Source organism: Natrix helvetica (genome assembly GCF_964273705.1).
Source record: "Natrix helvetica genome assembly, chromosome: 6".
Classification (NCBI taxonomy): domain Eukaryota; kingdom Metazoa; phylum Chordata; class Lepidosauria; order Squamata; family Natricidae; genus Natrix; species Natrix helvetica.
The window spans coordinates 39,556,468-39,570,120 of record NC_138553.1 but is presented as its reverse complement, the minus strand read 5'-3'; the positions used below and the strand labels follow the sequence as shown (position 1 = coordinate 39,570,120).

The window sequence follows — 13,653 nt, the reverse complement described above, 5'->3', positions numbered from 1 at the left end:
GAGGAGAAAAAATTCAAGTCTATAAAATTCAAAATGCTATAACAATGAAAATACCAAAGAAGATTTTTGAAGAATGGAGTCAGAAATTAATAGCCACGATCTCAGCAATATCAGTAATAATGTCCGCTTCCATGAACAGACTTTATTCAAGAGATGTCATTGAAGAAATAATAGATGTAGAACAAATTGATGTAGAGATGGTATTGAAAATAGATTTACAACTGACAGACCAAGAAAAGACTTGGAAAAGATTGTTTCACTAGATTTACCAAAGAAATTGGCTATTAAAATTCAAAGGGGAAATTCAAATAATAACCCATATTTACAAAAGCGGTTTGTTAAAACCTGTGGCGGAATGTGATGCAAAATCGCAGGAGGACATGTTCTTTCCCAAGGAACAAAGAGGAAAATCATACAGGAAACTTTGATATACAGAAAGAGGCTTGGGATGTACCCTCCCTAACTTTTTTCAAGGTGTATCTATTAGTTATGCATAGTGTGCTTTAGTTTAACAAGATTCCTACCTATGGGCAATCAGTAATAAAGAAACCCCTCTGAGCAGGGACATGTGGTCAGGGGAGGCAGGGGAGGCAGAGCCTCACCTCTCTTCATGAAATAATAGTATATAATAATAATATATATTTCGTCCCATCCCTTTTACACGGCTCCCGCTAAGTTCCGGTAAGGAGAAGAGCTTTTGGGGAGTGAAGAGGAAGAGGAGGGAGGAGGAGGAGGTGCGCGTGCGGGGCGGTGCCAGCTGGGCAACCGGCGGAGGCAGGAGGGTTCTCGGAAGCACCAATAACCTTCCTGCCTCCGCTGTACTTTGCACGCTCCTCGCGACTGCAATGGACGTCCAGAAGTGGCAGGGGCTGTTGGGCTGGAAGCCCAAACCCCATTAGCCACAAAAGCCGCTTCTGGACGTATATTGCAGTCGCGAGGAGCGCGTGAAGTCCAGCAGAGGCAGGAAGGTTCTTGTCGTCCCCCAGTCGCTTTCGTGGCTTCGTCATCCAGGGCGCCGACAACATTTCTGCATCCGCAGCTCCCGGGCGCGGCCGGACGGATGTAGCCAGAGTGACGCCGAGGAGTTCCGGGCGGACGAAAGAGCGAGCGAGCGATGGAGGATGAGGCAGTCTGATCCTTGGTCACCCGCCCGCCGGACTGCCTCGGCGCCCCTCGGGCTACCTCTGTCCGTCCGTGCCCGGGAGCTGCAGAGACAGAAATGTTGTCGGCACTCCCGGATGACGAAGCCACAAAAGCGACTGGGGAACGACGAGAACCTTCCTGCCTCTGCTGGACTTCACGCGCTCCTCGCGACTGCAATATACGTCCAGAAGCGGCTTTTGTGTCTAATGGGGTTTGGGCTTCCAGCCCAACAGCCCCTGCCACTTCTGGACATCTATTGCAGTCGCGAGGAGCGCGCAAAGTCCAGCAGAGGCAGGAAGGTTCTCGTCGTTCCCCAGTCGCTTTCGAGGACTGCGGAGCGCGAGCCGGTGGAGCATGCTCAGGAAGGCGGGGAATGGGAGAACGTGTGCTGGAGCCTCCAGCACACGTGGTCCCATTCCCTGCCTCCCTAATGATGTCACCAGCCTCACCAGCCATAAACCTCACCGCACGTCACCGCCTCTGAGTAAACTCTTGTATCATTCTTGATTCCTTGCACCTGACATTTACATTCGGAGAAAGAAGAAATGAAGCTTGGTGAGATCCTGTGACAACATTTGAATGAACTAAAGATTAAAACTATTAGATGAAAGGAATATAAAGCTTGGTTATTTGATCAAGGTTAAAAAAAGATATGCTTTTGGCATCCTTTTATGGACTTTCTGCTGATACTAGGACTGAAAAGATGATGCTTTATGGATTTGTCTAAAACAAGTGATGGTTTAAATGGGGTGGAGATATAATTATTTGTAACCTTAAAGGTTACTAAATTTGTTTATGCTTGTTGTGATGAAGGTTGGAAATTACTTCTTTGTATATTCTTCTCTTTGTTATATTCTTACTTTTTTACCTACCCTTCCCTTCCTTCTATTCATTCATTTTCTTTTTTCTTTCATCTTTCATAGGGCTTTCCATCTTCATATCCTTGCCTTTCTAACCATATCAGTTGTGCTAGACCAGGAGGTGTCAAAGTGGCAGCCCAGGGGCTGGATATGTCACACATAGGCCACAATACACCATGTGATGGCAACGTGACATGGCAAATTTGACACCCATATGCTACATAATACTGTGTGTGCTTCCTTAGTGTCTCTGAGCAATTGCAGGAAAGGAATGGTAGTTATAAACCTAATAAAAGGTCATAGAAATGTTATCTATTTTTTCTATTTGGAGTGAAGGGGGATAGTATAAATGTATGCTGAAATTTACAAATTTCCTTGGAAAGTAAATTATGCAGTCATCAGTTTTTAGAATTCTGAATATCAATATGTCATTCATGAAGATTAAATATAAAATAATTTTCAGGCTTAAAAATGGGGGGGGAGAAAAATATGGAAATTATTGGCAGTTTTAGATATATGAGATAGAGGAAAATAGACTGCACTGAGAATTCAAGAGAAATCTGTGGAATGCAGATGTAATTTTGGAAGAAGAAAGGAAAGTTGCTGCAGCAATGACTCAATCTGAAATATTACTGATTGTTGAAAGAATTCCAGTTTCCTTTTGATGTGCCATAGAATTATTATTGAAAAATCTCCAATGACCATTCATTCCAAGATAATTCAGGCTGCAGTTTTATAAAATAAGATAAGATAACCTTTATTGTCACTTTTCTATGTAGACAATGAATATATATATATACAGTGAAAGTAATTGCAAATTACTTTCAATTTTAAAAAAAGAATTTGATTGTGTCTGCGACAGTATTCCTGGCATTTCTTACAATTTGGAAAACTGGGAGGTACAGGACAATATAATAGATGCAATCCATTTTAAATTATGCAGTATTTACCTTCGCACAGGTTGAATGAACATAGAAAAAACAGTCATCCCCAACTTCTGTCATTTCACCTCTTGTGCTTCTACTCCACTGCCTTTAGAAAGGTCTCAGCATAAATGTTGGAATTATCAACATGTATGGGAAGAATATTCCCTTTTGTTCTGAGTACAGCTGAATTCAGGATCTAAGTTCTATTTCCTCTTAAAGGGAAACCTCCAGTTGATAGTTTTAACCAAAAAGCTTCTTATATTAATTGTAAAACAGACGGTACCTTCTTAAGGTTTGTTGAAGAGCTCACAAATTGAAAGTGGTTGCTAGACAGTGCACAAATTCAAACTTCCAGAATTTCTTTCATTGTTACCTTAGTTCTTATGACATCATCACAAAGGACATCATATGACCCCTCAAACTGGGGAAGCTCACTTATTTTCATTGTTCCTAAGTGCTGGAAAACAGGAAGAAGACAGCAATTTCCACATGGTCTACTCATCTGACTATTCCAACATAACATAAATGTATGAAAGTAATAGAACTCAGTTAAGAGAATTTCTAAAACTCATAATTAATGAACAGAACTGAGAATGAGTCAAGAAGGAAAGATCCTCATCCTTTCTATATCAGTAACTCCCAATTTACCAGGATTTTAATATTTAAATGATTTGGTTCTTAAACTTATATACCATCATATATACTACTAACATATATATCAGTAGATCAAATCTTTATTATGGTCATAAAATAATACGCACGTATATAGGACAGAGACTACATTGTCTTTGAATAATTACTAGTATTGCCAGAGAAAGTTGGAATATGGGATAGATGCTTAATTGCATGAAAGTAAGTATAGTTCTTTGCTTGTTGTTTCTTTGACATAGTTTAAATGCATGTCCTGAAAAGCTCATTGTCTGGATCATTGTTTGGGTTGGCTGAGAAAAATATTCTGTTAGAGAGAAAAGCACAGAAATATTGGAAAAATATCCTAAGAAGACCAATCAAAAAGGTTAGATTTGATTTTTCTTGTGGGAGGAAGAAGGACTTACTGAACAATGGCAAAAACATTTGGAATAGTTACAGGAACTCATAAAGCAGATTCACCCTAAGGATTCATGCAGTGCAATGTACGAGATGTTCATAAAAGAGACCATAAAGATACCATGTGATAGTAAACCAATTGGTTTCATTTTATAATACATTAATATTTGCAGCTTGCATTAGTTCTACCTATGTCTAATAACAAAGCATCTATTTACTTAAATATTCATGCATTTGTTTATAAACCAATGGAAACAATCAGTTCTCAGTGGTAACAATCAAGAATTAACCATAAGGTTTTAGATACCATAAAGAAAAGATTGGTTACAATATATGAGACATGAATAGAATAACAGAGCAGTACATTATTTCTGCTGAGTAGGTGCAGGTCCCATCACAATATTTATGTTATTAATTTGTAAATTCACATTTCTTTAGATATTTTATATTTAGAGTTCAAGAACTGGATTTTTTTTTCCAAGAAGGAAAATAAAATAAAATATTCTTTAAAAAGCATATATTTTTTCAAGGAACCTGAAAATAATCATGAATGTGAGAGCCAGTTTGTCTACTAGCTTAAGGCACCAGGCCAGAAACCAGGAGACTGTGAGTTCTAGACCTGCTTTAACCACGAAAGCTGGATGGGTAATCTTGGGCCAGTCACTTTCTGAGCTCAACCCACTTCAGAAGGTTGTAGGGAAAATAGAAAGAGGAAAGAGGATTAGGTATTTTTGTTCCTTGAGCTATTTACACAAATAACTCAAGATAAAAATAAATAAATAATAACAAATAATTGCTGATCTAAATGTAACTAAGTAGCTAAATATGCAAGAGCTATGCCAGAGATAAATGTTAGAAATGGTAACAAACGTAAAATATTGTAAATATCTTTCTACTGTATGGGAGTGGTAAAAAATAATTATTTAATTGAACATAATTATTTACATTATTTCAAAGCAGTTTGGGAAGCATGGTATTAGTTGCATAGTCAGAAACTTTACAAGGAATGTTTATGAATCAAAAGACTGTTTTTATATCTTAGAGAAGCCATGCAGAATTTATCAAGGGTGGCCTCTGTATAATGAATGCAACATTTCTGAATTGTTCTTCAGATAAAGACTCTGTGGAACAGTGTCGCCCTGAAGATGTGGATGGCCCAATTCAGTTACACTTATACTTTTGTAAAGCTTTGAAGACTTGGCTGTTTCCCCTGGCATTTGGATCAGGTAAACAAATAAACTCAATGTGCCATTTTTCTGTGCATGGGGCTATTTATCTTTGGGTGCCTGGGATTATATGTGGTGTTTTTTTTTCTGTTTTAACCCTTGTAAGTGACTCAGTCATTTGTATAAAGCAATAAAACCTGACATTAGGTGGTATTGCAAAATCAATATCCGCCATTTCTGACAATGTAAGGAACAAGTGCAAAAATTCACATTGCTGTTCGTGAACTATAGCTCAACCACTGTAGACATGCCACCTTTTGGCCTGAAAACATCTTAAGGGCCACTGGAAGGCAGAAAAGAATTTGCTGCCATTTACCATTGGATTTGGATGTTTTATTTAGTCCTATACAAGTTGCCACCCTACATTTCATTGTATCAAATAACAATACAATGTAAATGCAAGCAGGTGAATTCTAAAAAATAATGTATATTCTTCTGATAAATAATAACTATTTCCAAATATTTAAGGCAAATGGAAAATGATTCTAAATGGCACAATATCTTGTTGAAATATTAAAAGTTAATGTACTTTTTTTTAGGATACCAAACAATAAACATTCTTGATTTTATTTGCAAGGCACATAACTTTTTTTAAAAAAATCCTCTTATTAAATATTAATCTGGATTGAGTGAAATGCATCTTTATGAATTCTTCATATGAACCATTTTTTTTTTAAAAAAACTGTGAAATGTTTTAAGGGTTAAACCACTAAGATCGAGGTCAGTTCTTAACGCTAACTTAACTTCTAAAATTTAAAGCTGTAACAAAGAAGTGGTTATTTGTATTACGCAATATTTTCCCCTTTCAGATTAACATCCTATAGTCGTGCTGACTGGGAGTTGTAGTTCAATACATCTGAGGGGCACCTGGTTGGTAAAGGCTGATGGAGGAACAATGGAGGAAAACTGCGATCGAAAGAACTCGCCTCCTCTATTTCAGCGAGTAAATCACTCGGGAAGGTGTGGAGGAGCCTATCTCGATCCGGCCTTGGACTACATTTCCCAGAAATCTTTTCAGTGAGACTTACCCACGCCGCGTCTGTTGGCGCTCAAGGAGGGCGGCCTCCGGGCTCGGAAGCGGCTCGCAGCACTTGAGAAGTGGAGGCTTCCCGCTTGCAGGGGGGCGAAGGGCCGCGTTCCTGGGGCCATGAGCCGCCTGGGCTCGGTGCAGCAGAAGGTGCCCTGCCTCTTCGTGACTCAAGTGAAGGAGGAGCCCTCGGCCAAGCGGGAGCGCCAGGTACTGGGGTCGGAGTTACCCGCCGGGGTGAAGGGGAACCGCGGGCCTGTCAGAAAAAAATCTCAAGCGGATATTGACTTTTCCGGACCAGTCGCGGGTCTTAGTAGAGCCTGGCTGCGCGAAAAACAACCTGCAGCATCTGCAGGGAGAATTGATTCGCGCCGGTTTCTCTCGCCCAGTTTTGCAGCACGCCCACGTGAAACTGCCGTGGATGTGCGGCAAGAAAGGACTTTGGATTAAGAGGTAGAGTCGCTTCACCTCTTCCAAAATCTCTGCCACGTTTGCTTCGCGGAGGTATCAGAAACTGCTTGATACGCAAGACGGCATCCTTGGGAAATACCTAGGTACTGATAGGCCTTTTTTATTTTTTAAGGTGCAAATACTTTACAAATAGCGAAATGCCTTCAAAAGGAAGCTGGCAAATTGGAATTTACCTCCTCAGATTTTTACTTCCTTGTGGGATTAGGTTTTTCAGGGAGAATAATGTATCTTTAGCTGGCAAAATATTGCTCCACCAAACATTTCTACTTGGTACAAAACTTTGCAGCTACCATCAGTTAATTGAATACATTTACTTCATGAAAGCTATTTGGACAAGTAGATTTTTCAGAAGATTTAAACAACTTTATCCCATTAGATTATTACAAACATTCCACCTCCATCGGTTTTTAATGTTCTGCTGGTTATGTTTCTAATTTCAAATGGAGACTCAGCTACTTTATTATTTACTGAGCTCATCCTTTAAAAAAAAACTTTGATATAAATTTTTAAAGTATTAAAAAGAAGACATTTGCCAAAAAGTTGACGATGATCATTTTCTTTTCAGACTTTTAAAGTGTTGGCCACCAACTCAATTAATAAAAAGGCTTTAGCTGCAGATATATACAGTGCAATCCCAACAGAAAAGGTGGATGGAACTTGCTGTTATATAACTGCATACAAAGGTAATATAGAAAAATCAAATTAAAAATGTTATTGTACTAGGTATTATGAATGTATGTGCATACAGGTAGCACGCACAATTTTGTTAATGATTAATTCAGAATGTTAGGATGTTCCTCTTCCATGTACAGAAAAATGCCAGACAAATGCCCGGGTTACCGTATTTTTCGGGAGTATAAGATGCATCTTTTTCCCTCAAAAGAGAGGCTGAAAATATGGGTGCGTCTTATACACTGAATACAGCATTTTTTGCCTCCCAAAACCCCGTCTCCTTCGCCAAAATAGCCCTACATAGCTTTTAGGGGGCTTTCTGAGAGCTTCTGGGGGCTGGGGAGGGCAGACATTCCCCACCCCCCTCGCAGCACTCTATAAGCCTCCTAATGGCTATTCATGCCTTTTTGAAAAAAAAATGAGCCATTTTTTTGCTCGTTTTTGCCCTCCCCCCCTTCCCGGAGCACTCTACAAGCTTCCTAAGAGCTATTCATGCCCTTTTTTTGAAAACAAAAAAGGGAGGCTTGCAGAGGTTTTTGGGAGGTTTGCAGAGCAAAAACTTTTTTTTAAAAAAATTGCCTCTTCAAAACCTTGGTTTTATACTCCGGTGTGTCTTATACTCTGAAAAATACTGAAGTTTCCTAGTACACTTCAATTTGAATAGTATATATAACGTAGCTGTCAATCTAGTCATGTGGAAGTATGTAGAAGTGTGTCTATGAAGGTCCTGAACGTTAGTATTAGATGGTTACCTTGTCCCAAGAAATTCCAAATGTAGCCATATCTGAGAACTTTTATCTTGCAGCCTTTTAGTGGAAGACCATTATACTCAAACAGCACATCTTACAGCCATTTTTCTTTTCTTCCTGGCATTTTCCCACAACTGCAAGATCTGTTTTTTTTAGATCAACTAGATGCAATTTGTTGCTAAACACTGGTATGAGACTGTATTATTGGATAATTCAGGCATGTCCAAAGTGCGGCCCGGGGGCCAAATGTGGCCTTTTTTCAAATTTGAAGCGGCCCGCTTGAAATTATCCGATAATTGCTTAGGTTAGAATATGACAACTAATCGTAAGCAAGGACAGAAATATCCAAGGATGTGTAGGCCAGTCATCTTTTTAGACATTAACTCTCGATTTCTAATATGCATGTTCACTTCTGTGTAAAATTTCATTTAGTGATAATTATAATACTATTCTGATCTATTATAAGGATTTTGAGGACAGAATCTAATATTAATTATTAAATTAATATGAATATGAAATTAATAAGCAATGTTTATGAACAAACGTTTCATTTCAGAAGGATTGTCTTGTAAAATATATTGTCCTTTTTGGGGAAACTTGCTTAGATGTAATAGAAGGTAATATAGCTAGCTTAAAATAATGTAGAAAGCAACAGGAGTACATGAAATAGGTTTACCTTTTTTTCACTGGATATAGCAAGACCTTTGATTTTGTAAATCATGATTGAATATGAAATATATTAAAACCAACAGAACATGTGATCATTCTTAGGACACTTTACAGTGAACAAACGAGCTACTATAAATTACTGAATTTGGAATTACAGTGGTTGAGAATAAGAAAGGGTATGAAATAAGGATGATTCTTGTTTCCATTTTCTTTATCTTGTCACTATAGAGATGAGAAGACTGGAAGGCATGATAGCTATAAGTCAAAACACTAACAATTGGAAATGTGTAGATTACAATACAGAACTGAAGCACACTTAGAAGACTCAGGAAAGCAAAAATGTAGAGTGAAAAATCTGGATTATGCTTGATTAATCTTAACATTATTTCAATTCAAAATGGTGCATCTACTTATAGAATCTAAGTATGAATTTTTTTTATACGCTCATATCACATTTGCTTATTTCTGGAGATATATGCTGCTTCAACACCACCTCACATTATCTTGTTTATGAAATAATTGAAAAAAATAATCTTATTGTAGGCCATCCATACCTTTGGGCCCGACTTGATAGAAAACCAAACAAGCAAGCCGAGAAGAAGTTTAAGCAGTTTATGTACTCAGCAGAACACTCAAAAGGTAGAGGATTTTTCTGATATACATTGTAACAGAAAAAAAGTGATAATGAAGGCATTTCATCTTAGGTTGTCCTTGAAGAATTAAGTAGAGAAAGTCAATTCTTGATTAGCAGTAAGTTGAAATGTTTTAATCAAGTTCTAGCTACAATGAATTAGTAGTTTGAATGTATGATATGCCATATGCTAAATAAATAAAGTTGTTTGAATAACCTTTGGTTGTCATTTTGTCAGTGACAGTAATGAAGATACACCTCAGAAACTTTAAATGGGACAGCAAAAGTAGATGCAGATCAGCACTTGTCATATTTGCAACCTAATAGCAATGAAAAATTGACACAAAAGAAAGACTTGCCATTGCCAAATTGTTACTTGTTATTTACCCTAAATTGTAAACCTGTTGAAAGGCAGGAGATAGTTAGATGGTAACTTTTACAAAAGTGTTCATACTTTTGCCTACAGGATTTACGTGGAATATTGAAGATGATTTCAGGTCTGTCCCTGAATGCTGGATTCCAGCCAAGGAAATAGAGTACTACAATGGAAAGCCTTTTCCTGATGAAAACGGACACATTCCAGGTATAAAACTATTATTTAATATGAGAAATTCTATTCTAAACATCTAAAGTCCTCTTTCGTTTAAAAAAGATTTCATTTTAGTGTTAGTTAGAAATTACTCCGAGAAACTTGTTTTTAGAAAAATCTATAAATTAGATGAAGTCAGATATAATGGTACTGTATCACGTAAAGGATATCTATACGTGATGATTTGTACAACATCAGATTGGAAAGTACAAAGCTAATTCTGCCTATTTGATCAGAAGAAAAGGAACTGTGTGCTCTTCTTTTTATCTTTCTTAGGAAAATCTCTTCCTGATCTTCAAAATGTCATGAAAAATATTTCTTTCTTTCATTTTGAACTTTTCTTTCATGAATTTTCAAGTTTATTTTTCCCTCTCAAAAAAGAAAATATTGGGTAAAAAAACCTTTTGTTTCCGTTATCATTTTATCAGTGATCTTAAGACCTCCCTTCCATTTTAAAGATAAATTATGTGGGGGCGGGGAGGAGAAACTAGATGAATTCATGTGAATTGAGCAAAACATCTTATCCTGAGGATTTTCATTTAACGTCTTCCCATTTGGCAATAATACAAGCAAAAGAAACATTAATATGTAAGCAGCTACCTGGAAAATATGCATTCCCTTCCTGAGAATTGCTCACCACAACTTCAGAGTGAAAATTGTTAATGGACTGAGGTTTGCACTATACTAAAAATAGAATTCTTTCCAAATAACTTACTAATGATGTCAACAAATATACCAATTACCAAAAATTGGTAGAGGCAATGCTATGGTTATTTACCATAACCATAAGATTAACCTTTCCCAGTCTTCAAGTCCCAGAATTCCCAGCATTGATTCTGCTGGTTGGGCATTCTGAAAGGTGAAATTCACATATCTGTAAATCATTCAAGTTTCAACAATTGCACTAGTTCTTACAAGTTTGATATTCTGTTGTGATACTATTTGAAATAAAATTGCAGGTTAACAAATCATGCTTTAAATATTTCCTATAAATTGAGAGTAGAATATTAATCCTTACCATGAGAATCTTCTGTTTTTATACTCACATTCACTATTCAAAATGTTTTTAACTGTACACTAGCTAGAGTCACTCTGATAGTCAGAGGGTTGGTTCCTAAAAAGTGCATTATAGTAGACAGTTTGCTGTTTGTTCTTAAATTATTGATGACAGTGGTTTTAAATGTTAAAGTTTTTGTGAGTCATGTAGTTTCTTGACTTCTGAGTTAGTCGGAGTATTTAATCTTGAATACCTCTGTGCTCCAAGTGGAAAAAAAAACATGTTTCATGATTTTTTTGTATTTGAAAACACAAGAATAAGCTATGGAGTTTTTCCTTTTTGAATTGAAATAAAATTGGATCTTAGTAGAATCCCACTGTTGATTAGTGCTTATTTTTATATCACTCATTTTCTGTACAATAAAACTTATAGTTATCTCATTAATATTTTTATTCATATATCAAGTCAAATCAATCTCAAAGTCAGGCGATCTCAAGACAATACTAACGTTGTGTTTCATAATAATCAGGTTGGGTGCCAGTAGAAAAAAACAGCAAACTATATTGTTGGCATTCTTCTGCTGTTGATTATGAATATGAACTTGGTCTCATTCTGAAGCATCATGCTGACGAACCTGATCTTCTAGAAATCTGTCCAGTACCTTTAAGTGAATTTACAGAGCAGACACTAGAACTTATTGGAACAAATATTAATGCAAATCCATATGGTAAGCACTTCAATTCATTTTTTTTAAAAAAAATCAGATAATATAGCAAAACCATTACACTAAAATTACAAAGTAATAGTGTAGAAATGAAAACGCACAGTAAAAGTGTAATGAAGTTAATTAGAAAGGTAATCCAGTGTTTCAAATAGTGAACATAGCATTTGTCTGGAACTGTTTAAAGCAGCATGGACTCTGTTTGTAAGGGCGAGCCATATATGACAAAATTTAAAGAGTTGCAGACAGGTGCTGTGTACATGCACTAATTAGTTAAGCAACAGGAATTATTTTTCCAATTCTAGTATTTAGGTTATTTTGTGAAAGTGTTCAATTGTAGAAATAACATGTTGCTCTATGACTTCGATGAAGTTAAGGATTGTAATAAACTATTAGACAGTTCAATCCAAATGACCTCTTAGACAAAATAAATAAAAAACCTAGATAAATATAGTGGTGGAAGTAAATATATTATGGAAGCAAGTATAATACAATGGGATTTTAGAAAAGGAACAATTCAGATTGTGAGGAGTTTCTGTAATAAAATAAAATATGCTAATCATAATTTCTGAATGTTTTAACAGGCTTAGGGAATAAGAAACATCCTATACACCTTCTTGTGCCACATGGAACATTTAAGATTAAAAATGCACCATCAATAAATCACAATGACATATTGGCTTGGCTTGATGGATGCAAAGAAGGAAAGATTGAAGGAATTGTGTGGCATTGTCCTGATGGAAATTTAATCAAGGTAATCCTGCAAGTTTCATTAAGAAATTGTGATCCTCCCCCTTTAATGTTCAGAAAGCCTAATGTCCTGGAGCTTGGATTACTCTTACCTCCAAATGCACATATTTGCCAAGACTGCCAGGAAAGGAAAATTTCTGTGCACATGTACAAAGATTACAAAGGAAAGTGCTGAGAAAAGCCTTCAAAATATACAGTATATATAAATCTTTCAAAGGACATAGCTGCTTTAATGCTTGTGGTAACATGCTTTGTAAAGTTATCTCTTTCAAATACTTTTCATAATCTTATTTTTTGCTTGTTTCTTCATATACTTTTCTGCAAGTATTGTCATTAATAGATTATACTGTTAAAAACAGTATTTTAACTGCTTTTCTTTCCTTTTTCAAATAGCTTCACAGACATCATCTTGGCTTATCCTGGCCAATTGCGGATCCTTCTTTGGCATCAAAACCAGTTACTGTCACTTTCAGTAGAGCCAAGTACAACTTTGAACCAAAGACTCTCTTTCATTATTTTTCAAAGTTGGATGGACACAGATTTAGTAGTCTTAGAGATATAATAAGTGACTTATGACCTGGTCTCTTCAGAAAATACATTGAATCATATTGTATGTCTTCTTCATTTATAATAATCTAAAGAGATTTAAATTTTTTGTTGAACTGTAATATAAATTGTATTATGTCTACATATCCTTGACTGTAAAATTATACACACATGTATGTACATAACTGGAGAAACTCTAGTAGAAAAGCTATAAAGAAAACCTTAACTTTTCAGCACTTACTGTTTCAATCTCTAAAGATGAAATATGCAACAAGTTTTTATTTAAGCAGTGAAAGTTAAGTATTAGTGTCTCAGGTTCTTTTAGTTTTAAATGTACAGATACCTCATTTAAAAAAACCTAATAGTGTATCCATTTTTGCTGGCACTGTAATATTTTACTTTAGTAGATTTTATGCAGTGAAGGCATAAAAAAGTAGGAAACTATTAGAAACTATACAACCTTATAGTAAGATGTTGTGGTAGTTTTTACATGCTGCTAGCATCATTGGAGAACATAACATTTCAATATTAATCAGTCATGAATAGTGTAAGTAAAACATTTTACTTAAAATACGTAAAATCAGTCTGATTCTCTGCTTCCATGCATTTTTTTTTAGAAAGGAACACCT

General features: G+C 36.2%; 2 protein-coding genes across 6 annotated transcripts in view; one reads left to right on the top strand and one right to left on the bottom strand.

The window, feature by feature from the left end:
• The window catches only part of LOC309394682 (uncharacterized protein C12orf50 homolog), a 34,366-nt gene extending 28,004 nt beyond the window's left edge, over positions 1-6,362 (bottom strand). For 3 of the 5 annotated variants that reach the window (XM_081958146.1, XM_081958147.1, XM_081958150.1), the window contains exons 1-2: positions 6,231-6,362; positions 3,303-3,386 (exon numbers count right to left, since the gene is read on the bottom strand). In XM_081958146.1, coding sequence (XP_081814272.1) covers positions 3,303-3,374 — 72 coding nt within the window. In that variant the 5' untranslated portion in view covers positions 3,375-3,386; positions 6,231-6,362. The remainder of the gene's footprint in view (positions 1-3,302; positions 3,387-6,230) is intronic. The other 2 variants (XM_081958149.1, XM_081958148.1) reach the window with 2 other exon arrangements.
• RLIG1 (RNA 5'-phosphate and 3'-OH ligase 1) lies at positions 6,308-13,636 on the top strand. Its single transcript, XM_081958151.1, has 7 exons — positions 6,308-6,439; positions 7,266-7,383; positions 9,334-9,429; positions 9,888-10,004; positions 11,537-11,734; positions 12,313-12,482; positions 12,872-13,636. The coding sequence occupies exons 1-7, from the start codon at positions 6,350-6,352 to the stop codon at positions 13,052-13,054; spliced, it is 972 nt and encodes a 323-aa protein (XP_081814277.1). The 5' UTR covers positions 6,308-6,349; the 3' UTR covers positions 13,055-13,636.
• Positions 13,637-13,653: the final 17 nt, after the last annotated feature.